At 31.8% G+C, this 13,175-nt stretch overlaps 1 protein-coding gene and 1 pseudogene across 1 annotated transcript; both read left to right on the top strand.

Annotated features, from left to right (window-relative positions):
• Positions 1 to 1,316: 1,316 nt before the first annotated feature.
• On the top strand, positions 1,317 to 2,457 carry LOC123891925 (annotated as a pseudogene).
• Positions 2,458 to 3,335: 878 nt separating this feature from the next.
• Positions 3,336 to 11,291, top strand: LOC123892819. The gene is made up of 7 exons (XM_045942690.1): positions 3,336 to 3,830; positions 5,070 to 5,220; positions 5,313 to 5,438; positions 5,533 to 5,613; positions 8,927 to 9,119; positions 10,322 to 10,592; positions 10,703 to 11,291. The coding sequence occupies exons 1-7, from the start codon at positions 3,464 to 3,466 to the stop codon at positions 10,945 to 10,947; spliced, it is 1,434 nt and encodes a 477-aa protein (XP_045798646.1). The 5' UTR covers positions 3,336 to 3,463; the 3' UTR covers positions 10,948 to 11,291.
• Positions 11,292 to 13,175: the final 1,884 nt, after the last annotated feature.

Here is a 13,175-nt window from a genome sequence, read left to right as displayed (position 1 = left end):
TCTCCTCACATGTTTGTCTCACCTTGGTCATGAACAATTTTCCATTTGAATGGTGTTTTCTAATCTTTTATATAATAAGCTTGTATACACAAGCAAATCCTAAACCCTAATTTGTTTTTCATGTTTTCCCTCCATTTTATCTTGCAATTTTTATTAAAAAATAATACAATTTTGTAGGATTCGAACCCGCAACCCTTTAGTGCAAGGCAATATTTCCAACCACTATGGCAAGTATACCAATTATGATTAAAATTATGTGCAATAATTGATAAGCATCATCAATTTTAAAAGTATATCATATCAAAATTATTGTTGACTATATTATTCATCACGAAATATTTTTATGTCTTTCCTGATCAATGATTTTTTTTCTACCGGATCATAAATTTAGAGAATAATTATCATGTGAGATTTAGAAAGTTATTATCACGCGTGATTTGAAAAGTTTTATATATATATATATATATATATATATATATATATATATATATATATATATATATATATATATATATATATTCTCATACTATAACACATTCAACAATATTGAAATCTATTAAGAAAAAAACATCTTTCACATTTCAATGTCTCATGTTAACAACTTCACCACAATTCGACTTAATTTACTCAGAGGTGTGTATAAACTTTCATTCTGTTTTGTGATTTATTATCTTTATTTCTGAAATCGATATTGTTTTAAAACTTTATGCTAACTTTATTCTTATATATATATATATATATATATATATATATATATATATATATATATATTTAAATAGGTCCTTTGAATCCCTATCCTTTATCTGATCGGGAGAAGTTGGTTAATGAATTGCAAATTAGATATCGGACCTACTGCGTTGAGTTTTGCGTAACCGAAGTTAGTATAGTTCCAAAAATTTTAATAGATTGTTTTTTACACCAAAATTTTCAATTATTTATATTTAATTTTATTTTATATGTTATTTCTATTAAAATTATGATACCGAGTATTGATATTAGGATTTTCACATACGACACAATTTTGCATGTAGTGAATGATTTCTATTATATTTAGATTTAGATTGATACTTAAAAAGAAATAAATAATATGCAGTATTCATCATTTTCATAGAACATTGTTAAATGGAAAAAACTCAAATTTCTTTTTTCCTAACATTTCTATTGTTCATTGATTTTATTGGGTGCAACGATGATTCCGAAGATGTTTTATGCTGATTTTTGACACGAAATTTATCGTTTCGCAACTTTGGTAGATCCGTTCGCGAATCAATTTGAAGTATTAGTCGAAAAAATTAACAATAATATTTATTTAACGCATGGCTGGTATGCTTTAAAAGAAAAAAATCATTGGACTCAAAAGTTTCTTCTTTTTTTTAACTAAACAAGTTAAGAAAAAATTACTTTTTTTTATGTCTTTATGAACTTAAAAGTTTGTTTATGTTGAGGAGTATGGTTGATCGTATTACTGCAAATATATATCAAGGTGATATTTATGCAAATAGTAGTTGACCCCAGGTATATATCAACGTGACTATATTATTAATTACGAAAAAAATCACTGATTCACATTTGTTTCTTTTGCTAACAATGTATATATCCTAACCTTTCCGGATCAAAGAGGATTGTTTTCTAAATGGGTTTTGGGTGTTGGGGATGGAGAGATTGAAGATGACAACGACGATGATTTAGAATTTGACATTCCATCAGATTTATTGATTCCAAATTCAGGTGATCCTCTTGCTGCTATCGTTGAAAGCACATATCCTCAACTTTTACAAAACATGAACGATATAACGTATTTCAAAAATAGAGCTATACTAGCTCCTAAAAATTCAATAGTCGACGCAATAAACGATTATATGTTGGATTTAATTCCTGGTGAAGAAAAAACATATTTGAGTTATGATACTCCGCTCACACAAAATGTAGACGGTCAAAAAGTGAATGATGTTCATACTCCTGAATTTTTGAACACGACTTCTACGTCGGGACTGCCAAATCACAAGTTGAGACTTAAAGTTGGAGTTCCAGTTATGCTATTAAGGAATTTGAATAAAAAATTAGGATTATGCAATGGAACAAGACTTATTATTACGAGATTGGGAAACCGTGCTGTTGAAGGAAAAATTATTTCAGGATGTAATATTGGTGATCAGGTTTTCATACCTAGATTTTCTCTCAGACCATCTGACGTGAGAATTCCTTTTAAATTTCAACGGAGACAATTTTCTATAATGATTTCTTTTGAGAACTATTAATAAGAGTCACAGACAATCTTTAAAGCATGTTGGGATATATCTTCCGTCGTCAGTGTTTTCACATAGTCAGTTGTATCTTGGAATTTCAAGAGTTACTTCTAGAAAATGATTAAAAATATTGATCATCGACGACGACAGTGAAGATACGACTAAGACTTCGAATGTGGTGTATAAAGAAGTCTTCCGTAATATAACATAATTTTCTTTGTATGAATATTTATCCAAAATTATTGTTGAACTATCGTTTAATGTTACTCAACTTTTTTCATATACCTTACATTATTGTAATTATCTTATCTTATTTAATCATTATATATCTTACAGCTAATCAGACGCGTGCACCGCATGGGTCGATGTTCTAGTAGCGAGAAAACGATGTTCATTCATGAGAGTCACTCTCTATCCTCTCTTTGCTTATCTCATTTCATTCATAATAATATTATAAATACGGCTATGATTAAAATTCTTTATATTTTTAAAGACCCAAAATTTATGGTTTAATTAGTCTATTAATCCTTAAAGACATTTTAGGTTTCACAATGGTTCCTTAAAGAAAAAAAAAAGTCCGGGTTGGTCTCTTAAAGACATATATGTTTGCCATATTGATCCTTTCCGTTAAACTTTAACTCTAAATATAACAAAAAAATTCAATGGTTAAACTTTTAAAAATTAATAAGGTTTTTCGTGGACCACTTACACTTAATGACATCCACAATTTAGTCAACTAAAACTAACGTTTTTTGTAAAAAAAGTTGACGGAAATGACTAATGTGAGAAACAGATGTAGATTAAGGGACCAATCCGAACTTTTTTTTTTAAGTGACCATTGTAAAACCTAAAATGTATTTACGGACCAAAGCCAAAATTTATTTAACTTTAATATTTTTACAAAATTTTTATTTAACTTTAATATTTTTACAAAATTTTACTACCTCTCAAACCATCCCGAACTTCATATTATCATGAGAGAGAAAGGGAAAGATGGTACCAAAAAATTAAAAAGGAAAGAATATTCTATTTTATTTTTGACTCAATGAAAAGATATTCTATATATATATTTTTATGAAAAGTTTTTTTGTTTTGGTAAGATATATTTTTATGAAGAGTTGAAATATATAAAATATAAAAAAAATAAAATAAAAATTGCAATTTGCAAGAAAGAGAGAAGAAAGACATGAAAAATTTGGTGGAAGTGATGAGATGAGATGAGAATGGATGAAAGGAGGCGTGGAGTTTGGTCTTGTCGGCGCATAGTAGCAACCAAAGGAGGAAGTTCCAACAATGGTGACAAGACAAAAATCAAGATCAACAACAAGAACATCATCAACAAGCTTCAAAACCGCGAGCTTTTTCCTAAACCTCATCGTTCTTTTGTTGCTGACACTTCCCCACATAGATTCCAGAACATGCGTTTGATTCATCAATTTGACACTCATGACCCTAAATGTCAATATTCTCCTAAACCTTTCTTGCCCTTTTTGATGAAAAGGACTAAGGTTGTTGAGATCGTTGCTGCTAAGAATATTGTCTTTGCTCTTGCTCATTCTGGTCTCTGTGCTGCTTTTAGTAGAGGTTAGTTTCTTTTATTCATCACTGTTATTTTATTTTTTTATGGATGAATTTTCACTACCCATATATGAATTAGTGTTAGTATTTGTTATATTTGTATAAAAATCTTGTCTTTTTAATATTTTTGTATGAATGAGTAAACCAAGGTATAGAGTAACTGAGATTCCAATTAAGGGTTGGACATCTCCAAACATATGTTTTTCGATATGCACCGACAGTGAACTTGACCACATGATTAAGAGAGCCATTGATTATTACTTGTGATATTAATCTTCATATTTGTAGAAAAACTAGGACTTTTGATTTTTATTAGTATGATTTGCTATAACTTATTGCCATGTATTAGACTATTAGTCAATGTGATATTTGTATAAAAGTCATGAATTTTGATTTTATTTTGTTAGGTATGATAAAAAACGTTATTGGATTTGGATTCTCTGCAGTTGTGTAGCGTGGATCTCGATTGTTAGATGAAGGTCAAACGGTTCGTATTGCTATATGTATTAGAAAGTCAATTTGGTGAAGTCAATATACTACCAAGCTGATTTGGTGAAGTTAGAATACGAGCCGTTTGATCTTCATCAGTTCACTTGACTGCATGTTTTTCTAGTAGGGAATCTGGGTTCGTTATTGTTCGTTGCCCACATATTAGTCACTTTCATTTGTAGAGAAACCATTTTTATTTTATTTTATGAATTGGCATTGCTCACTACCTGTATACGAGTTATTGTCATTTGCTATAGACACGAACGCTGGACACGACACTAACACATTAACAACACTAGTAATGATTTGAGAAAATTAATTAATTGAATATAGTGTCATGTGTCTGTGCCATGTAGTGTTGGACACCAGACACATCTTTGATCAAAAGTGTCAATGCTGTTGAGGTCATTTGCATATAAACCATAACTTTTGATATTTAGTATGTGAATTTCATTTCCCATTCTCCATATATTGTCTTTGCTGTGTTTGAATAAAAGCCACGATTTTGATTTTTTATGCATGAATTGTCATTGTCAAATCAAATTTATATGCAAAGTCTTTACTTTTGTGTTTTTTTATATGGATTATAATTTATTATTGTCCTTTTGTTTTGGATTTGATTCACCAGTCCATAAATGGTTGAAATCTCACGCGTTTAATCATTGGTGAATTTTATAGAAGTTACGAGTTTCCATGTTTTTTTGGTAATCAAAAGTTTAGCAAGTTTCCGGTTTTTAATATACGAATTCCATGCAGAAACAAATGAAAGGATTTGCTTTCTGAATGTCTGCCCTGACGAAGTCATCCGCAGTCTCTTCTACAACAAGAACAATGACTCACTTATTACCGTGTCTGTTTATGCTACTGAGAATTTCAGTTCTTTGAAATGCAGATCTACAAGGATTGAGTGCGTGCATTTTCCGTGGTTGTGCATTCAAATTTTTCCTTTAATTGTGTAAAATGTATGTTACTTACGTATTGATTTCTTTATGTTCCTAGGTACATAAGGAGGGCCAAGCCGGATGCTGGTTTTCCTCTTTTCCAGTCCGAGTCTTTAAAATGGCCTGGATTTGTAGAATTTGATGACGTTAATGCAAAGGTCCTAACATACTCTGCACAAGATAGGTACTTCCGGCACTCTTCCTCTTTCTATTCCACTTCTAATGTGTGTTTTTCCACCGGTTATTCTACCTTACCCGCTTCTATCCAATGATAACAGTATATACAAGGTCTTTGATCTTAAAAACTACACTTTGCTATACTCGATTTCAGATAAGCACGTTCAAGAGATCAAGATCAGGTACTTTCTTGTTTCCAGATTGACTTTCTGCTTCACTGTTTCGGTACCTGCAAAAACTCCATTTTGATAAATCAATTCTGTCAAGTCATGAGCATAATCATTACCATATTCTGCATCACACCACACACATCACATCGAAAAAGAAATACTTCAAAGAAGTTGAGGTGCTGGCTGAGTAGGTCATTGATGGATTTCCAACAAGTGAATGTGACAAAAGGTTTTTTAGGTTAAATGATTTTGAGCAGGTTTTGTTGAGAAAGAAAAGCTGTTGGAGACAAAAGACTTAGATGAAGTAGGCTAAGGCTATGTTTGGTCAAATTATGCTATAAATTAGATGATAGTTTATAGTTGAAAAGCTAGTCGAATGAAATTAAAGTGTTTGGTAAATTTAGCTGTTGTAAATATAAAATGCATAAAAGTACATATTATTAAAATTTAAATATATTTAGTTTTAAATGTATAAAAATCATTTAAGGAAAAAAAAATGAATATGGTTTTTGATCCAATCCTCTCGCTTCTTCACTTATTTCTTTCCTTCCCAACTCTAACAAAAAATTTGAATCTAAGAAGTGAGAAGCACCACGCCGTCCAAAAATCTCTGCGACACGCCGTGTTGCACCGCCCTGTGCTGAGCATTCCTACCTCTTTCCTTTGTACTGGTTCAGTTTGTGTAACTTAATGTAAAAGTTGTTCGTTGATTTCTCTGGCACCAATTGTAAAAACAGCTTATTGACTTCAGAGTGCAGCTACATATTGTTGTTGGTGCTTCTAACATTCTATGGTGTAGATCTAACTACATGTAGTGCTTATTGACTTAAGAATGAAACAATGATGATTATTGATTGTGCAGAACCGAAATGGGGTTTCAATCCAATAATTTGGCTCAAATTTGAACGTTGGACTTGTCAAACATGCTTGATTTGATGTTCTTGGCTTTTTTGTATTCACGATATTTTCAAAAATTAATAACTGGATATGAATTAATTCTGAACTTATTATCATGATTAGAATTTTTATAGTGAATTGAAGCCATCACCATGATGGAGTAGTTTTATTTGAATTAATGGGTAGTTATTTTATTTTACAAAAGGTTATAGAAGTAATAAAATTAAAATAATGAGGAGAACATTGTGAGAAACGTGAAAAGCTACAAGCTCAAATGCTACTTGAAATAGCATCTCAAAAAATGCTATTAACTAGTGAGAGAAGTTTGTTTACCAAACACAGCTCAAATAACCAAACAAGCTTATAAGCTATAAGCCAGCTTGCCAAACAGAGCCTAAGGGTGGGAATGGCTATTTTGTGGACTATTATAACTTTGGAAAAGGCTTCTTTCCAAGAAAGACCATTTGATGATGAGGAATTACTGCTATTTGGGGTTTGGAGTATGTATATAGATAAGGAGTTAAAGTAGGAAAAAAAAAGGTCAAAAAAGTCTTGTGCTTAATTAGAATTTGAGAAACTCTGATTCAGTGGGTTGGGGTTTGATGGATTAGCTTTTAGAAGGAGTGGTTTACTATTAGATTGAGAAGTTGCTTTCCAGGATTAATCGTATGGTGCCATTTTGTAGTTTTCAACGGAGAGCCAAAACCTTGATTTCATAATTGCAGATTTGCTGGGGAAAGGAGATCCTTTATCTCAGGTTTTGTGACGGGACGTTCTCCAAAGCAATAGCAATTAGCAAGTCCATTAGAGCAGCCATGATGGACTCGGATAGTCGGAAGGGCTGGTAGTCTCTCATTTGCAGTATGATGATGGCACCAAAATGATGTGGGTAATGCTGTATTTAAGATTGTTTTAGCTTTCCTCTGGGTATATAGTAATATGTTCAAAAGTAGAAGGAAGAAGGATTGAGTTTGGATGTTGAAAATATGGTCTTTAAGAACATTGCTCTGGCAGGTAACTAGCTATGTCATATTTCTATGGAACCACATTTCCTTTAGCATAGTGTGGTCAAATAGCAACACTATAGTGGCGATATAACATTATTGTAAAGCAGAATTTGAACAAGACAAAAGACACTATTGTTCCGTGATATGCTATTTAGTATGATGTAATTTCAAATAGTGGCTATTGCGGCACCGTAACTATGTAGCATTGCAGGATTCGAACAAGCCGCTATTTTCTACCATCCGCAATTGGCAACACTGCTAATACAGGAACCCAAGCTTTTCATTTAGTTTATCCAAAATTTATCTCACATTTTATATTACTGCTAAACCATTGCTTTCCTAAAGATAGGCAGTGGTTCTTGCTATCTTTTGGAGAACCATTAGAGGATTTTCCTCTTTCATTTTGGTTTTTGCTTAACTTTATCGTCTATCTTTATTATACAATTCTCCTATCCTCTATTAGTGTTCAAGACTCAACTTCTTTTTTTAGTATTTCCATTTGTTTCTTGGTATTAACCCTCTGGTTCCCAGGGGAAGCCCCCCCCCCCCGATAATCCAGAGTTCGGCCGCGAGGTAAGTAAAGTCTGGTCAAGAATTGTTTCCACCAGAATCGAACTCGGGTTCTCTTGAATGACTTGTCCCAGAGGGAGCTCATTAACCATTTGAGCCCAATAGTATTTCCATTTCTGACTTAAATGATATGGAATCCTCTAAATTGGTAACAAGGTTGATGTTCTTGAATTTGTCGTGTCATATTGTTTAGATAAAAGGATTTGGTCTCATTATCCTTCTAGGCTGTCTCCATACAATTTTTTATTTTTTAATTCCCAACTCATTCAATGAGTTTATTATCATCTAAATGAATATATTTCTAACCCAAAGCCTTGAAGGATAATTCTTGTGTTTGGACAGCATTGTTTAATAGACCGATGCCTTGCTACAGATTTGTGGGCATTGGACAATACAACGCTCCTGATATGTTAAGTTTGGTGATAACATAGGATCCTTCTATAGTAATTTCTTCGTGGAAAGTAATTTCTTCATGGAATTATTTGTTTAGCATTTCTGGAGAATCTTAGGTCATTGGACCAGTTTTTTGTTAACTACCTTAATTTGTTTTAATAGATCCAAAAAGCTGTATTTTTGTGGCAATTTGTAATCCATGCTACATTTGGGTTCATTTGGTTGTAGCATAGTGCTCTCATCTTTGAGAAGATTTGGTTTCTATTTGGTGTAAAGCACGTGGTCTTTATACAAAGATTTATTTACTCTGTTTTTTATTTTATTAGTAGAAAATCTCTTAACTTCAATTCTGTTTGAAATCTTCTTCTAGTTGTTCTAATTACTTTCTTCTTTTGTTACATGAGCTCTTCTCAAACAAATGTTGATTTATTTATTCATTACTTCGTTTTTTGATATAGTCCTGGCATCATGTTATTAATCTTCAATAGAGCAACTGGTCATATTCCACTCAAGATTATATCCATTGAGGATGGCACAGTTCTTAAAGCATTCAATCATCTTCTTCATCGGAATAAGAAAGTGGACTTCATAGAGCAATTCAATGAAAAGCTTCTAGTCAAGCAGGAAAATGAGAACCTTCAGATTCTTGATGTAAGGCTTCATTTTACCTTTACCTTTTATTTGAAAATCTGTTTTAAGGTCCCTCTAATATAGGACCTTTTTAAAGTGGTCTAACCGTGGGCCTCCTTTGCATAACTAGTTATAGGCTTATAGCAGGTCATTTTCTATTTTTTAATCTTTTAAAATATCAAGTCATGGTTGGTGATGACTTTTTCGTCTTTTCCACAAGCGAATAAATCTTTCAACAGCTGGCAAAAGATAGTTCTATACCATGGTTAGACATATGGGTTGATAAATCCAATTTAATCATTAAGCAGCTTCTTTGTCTGTGTTAGGAATATTTCACCATGAACTGGTGAAATTTAAATCTCAGCCATTAAGTCTAATTCACCTTTTTGTTATGAGTCTACTTTTAAAAATTTAGCTGGGGGAGAAAAACTTGTCACCGTTAAATGTTCCTTCTTTTCCTCTTCAGAAACATCCATCACCAGATCTGTCAAGGGTGCGCCGTTAAGTTAATTAGCTCTCTTGACCAAACCTTCAGCACCCTGTAATTTTAAACCATAGCTCTGTGATTAATTCTTTTTAACATCTTTCAGCTGATGCGATAACTTGAGCACATAGGAAAGTTAGAGAGAGATTCTTAAAAACAATAAAGTGCATAAGCAATTAAGTTTCATTAATTTTATGATGCTGATAACCGGATATATAAACAACTCAACTGACTATCACCAGTAAGAAAGTGAGGACCACCGGTCATATTAGGTGTCCCCTTAGTTTTATATATGTGTAACTTCTTTTACGTCTTCTGCCAGCTGATGGCTGATTCAATTTATATAGGTTTAGCTACGAGCTTATGTCTTCTGCCAGTTAATCACGGCCCTAAGAGCATTGGTTAAGGGGATCTATAATGTGAAGTTCTTGTTGAAAATCATGTAGTGTTTTACATAGCAATATATTAGTGTACTTTTCAATTGATAATTTTCATTTCATGATTAACCAATATCTTAGGCTATATTTTAGATTGGTGAAATGAGATGAAATGCAAGTGAATGGAATGAGATAGGGTTTCATTGTTTGGATTACTAAAATGTTATGGAATATAATGGAACCCTGTATAATATATTTCATCTCACTCCATGCCTTATTTCCCCCCTCCAATTTAGGGGATTCTTATAGTCAATATTTAATTAATTTATAACTATTAAATTGCTAATGTAATTTTATTATAGGTACGAAGTTTTGAGCTGATGGAGGTAAGTAGAACCGAGTTCATGACTCCATCAGCATTTATCTTTCTGTACGAGAATCAATTATTCCTTACTTTCAGAAACCGAACAGTATCTGTATGGAACTTCCGCGGGGAACTTGTTACGTCATTCGAGGATCACCTGTTATGGCATCCAGACTGTAACACAAACAACATATACATAACAAGTGATCAGGACCTGATTATCTCTTACTGCAAGGCTGACGCTGAAGATCAATGGATGGAAGCCAATGGTGATTGTCTCTAAGATTAGTCATTCTTTGATTTTTGAATAGAGTAATCATGAATATCTTTTAATTTGTTACATTGATTTAACATCTCAGTAATTTTCATCTTGACACAGCCGGTTCCATCAATGTGAGCAACATCTTGACGGGGAAATGTGTGGCAAAAATTAATGCTGCAAATTGCATCGCCAAGGTGGACGATTGCAGTAATACTTGCAGCTGCAAAAAAATTGATTCGGCTCAAATTAAGAGCTCGGTTGCAGAGGCTTTGGAGGACATAACTGCTCTCTTTTATGATGAAGACCGGAACGAGATATATACTGGTAATAGACATGGTCTTGTTCATGTATGGTCCAACTAATGAAAGGAAAAAAAAAAAAAAAAGAAAGAATGGCTTTTGTGTTTCTTGGCTTCATGGACCAAGGAAAAGAACCCTCATATTTGGGTTTGTACTTTGGCTGATGTGTAATTTCTGCCGTGGATCGATGTTTCTGACTGTGTGGGATATGGTGACAAAAGGGCTAACATGGTTTTATATCCTTCATTTGTATCATTGCTATAATTCTCACTCTGAATGTTATTCATTTTGGTTAGTTGTAGACATGTTCTTGTGGTGTTGGCAGTATCCATTTTACGGGTAATCAAAGTATGTAGTGACTTTTTCAATGATTGATAACTTTAAGAGAATTTGGCTGATTATTTTTAGTGGGATCTCTCGTTTCAACCATGTTTTTTTCATGCATAAGACTCGAACGAATAGGATTTCAACTTATCACACTAATAGTCTAGTGACTAGCATAACACTTTTAAGTATAGAGAAATAGAGAATTTGAAGTTTGAACTTATAATATTTCTAGTAGTTACGCACGGACACTTATGGGACCACTCTTTGATTTTTAATATAAGGAAAAATTACAAAGAGTACAAAGACCAAAAAGACTCGTTATAATTAACATATTATCCAAATACTTACTCTGATTTTGAATATTTACTCTGATTTTGAATATAAACAATGAAATAATTTTTTTAGCTTCAATGAATAAAACATGTATTTGGATCAAATAAAGTTTAGATACATGTTTTACTCGAGGAACCTAAAACTATTTTTTGCTTATATAAGTAGGGTTGAGAAAAGTTGGATTATCCAAAAAAATTATCCATGAATCCATGATCAATCCACCACCGATTGTTATAACCAGATATTCAACCCAACTCTCACTATCGGTTTTGTCTTCATAAAATTGGTTTAATAACTGATTATATTCATAACCACTTTTACGATCGGTTTTAGGTTTAAAACCACTTTTTGGATTTTGGCTAAAAAAAAAAGTAGTTTTTGAATTTTAAAACCGGTTTTTCAGTTAGAGTTATTAATCAATTTCAGTTTTCAAAAAGAGTTTAATTGTTGTGCATTGTTAGTGTAAAATTATTTTACACATGCATTCAATATTGTGTTGTCACATCATTTAATGAATGTAACACTGTCATGTGTTTTAAAACACATTATTACATAATATGTCAGATGCAGGTGTAAAATAACTTTACTCCGACAATATATATATATATAAAAATTAAATTCGATTTTTAAAAGATACATACTGTATTTTCTATTATAAAAAAGAAAAATTGAAATTGTCAAACTTTTACAATACCTAAAATCTCTTATAATATAAGTTTGTATACATAATCAAACCCTAAACCTAATTTGTTTTCCCTCCATTTTTATTTTGCAGTATTTTATAAAAAAAATATACAATTTTGTTTTGGCTAAGAATCAAACCCACAACCTTTCATTGCAATACAACATTTCAACCACTATGACAAATAAATCAATTGTGATTAAAATTATTTGGTACAAGGTCAGAAGTTGTTCATACTACTATCAATTATTTGGTTCTTTGGAATTTTTGTGAAGGTTTAACATTGAGTAAAAACATGACGCTTCTCAGTGGTGCTTCGTGTACAGACATTGAATAAATGAGATTGTTTTCTGAATGAGTTTTGGGTGTTGGCGATGAAGAAATTTCAAAAGTTGCTTCTAGAGAAGGATTCAAAATATTAATTATCGACGAACACAGTGAAAATACGAATAACACTTCCAATGTAACCTATAAAGAAGTATTTCATAACATACCGTAATTTGTGTTGTATGAACATTTTTATAAATTTATTGTTAAACTAATTTTTAATGTTACAATTTTTTTTTTTTTTTACATATTAGATTAAATAGACCTAATCTTTTTGCCGCCCATTTTCTCTCTCTTTTTATTGCAGTTTTAAATTTAAAAATAAAAAATAAATTTGTCTACCGTGGGAATCAAACCCGCATTCTTTGCTTACAATAAAGTTTTTCTAAAATACATTTTAATATTACAATTTTTTGTTACATATTAGGCTAATTAGACTCGTGCACCGCACGGGTCGAAGTTCTAGTTCATAAATATTTTTCTATTTATTTTATTGATTAAGGAGTTAGAGGTCCAGGGTTCAAGTCATTGCAAGGAGAAAACTAACATATCAATATAATACACTAACAACTAACAATTTGCCGTTCAAAAAAAAAAAACTATGACTAATCTGTAATTTAAC

This window comes from Trifolium pratense, linkage group LG6 (assembly GCF_020283565.1).
Source record: "Trifolium pratense cultivar HEN17-A07 linkage group LG6, ARS_RC_1.1, whole genome shotgun sequence".
Lineage (NCBI taxonomy): Eukaryota > Viridiplantae > Streptophyta > Magnoliopsida > Fabales > Fabaceae > Trifolium > Trifolium pratense.
This window is presented reverse-complemented; position numbering and strand designations above follow the sequence as displayed.

What these genes read in the sequence shown, in the direction of transcription:
- LOC123892819 (XM_045942690.1), top strand. Translation starts at nt 3,464, where the DNA reads ATGAGAATGGATGAAAGGAGGCGTGGAGTTTGGTCTTGTCGGCGCATA. An exon ending in ACATACTCTGCACAAGATAG is followed by an intron (nt 5,439 to 5,532) that starts GTACTTCCGGCA and finishes CAATGATAACAG; the next exon opens with TATATACAAGGTCTTTGATC. An exon ending in GTTCAAGAGATCAAGATCAG is followed by an intron (nt 5,614 to 8,926) that starts GTACTTTCTTGT and finishes TTTTTGATATAG; the next exon opens with TCCTGGCATCATGTTATTAA.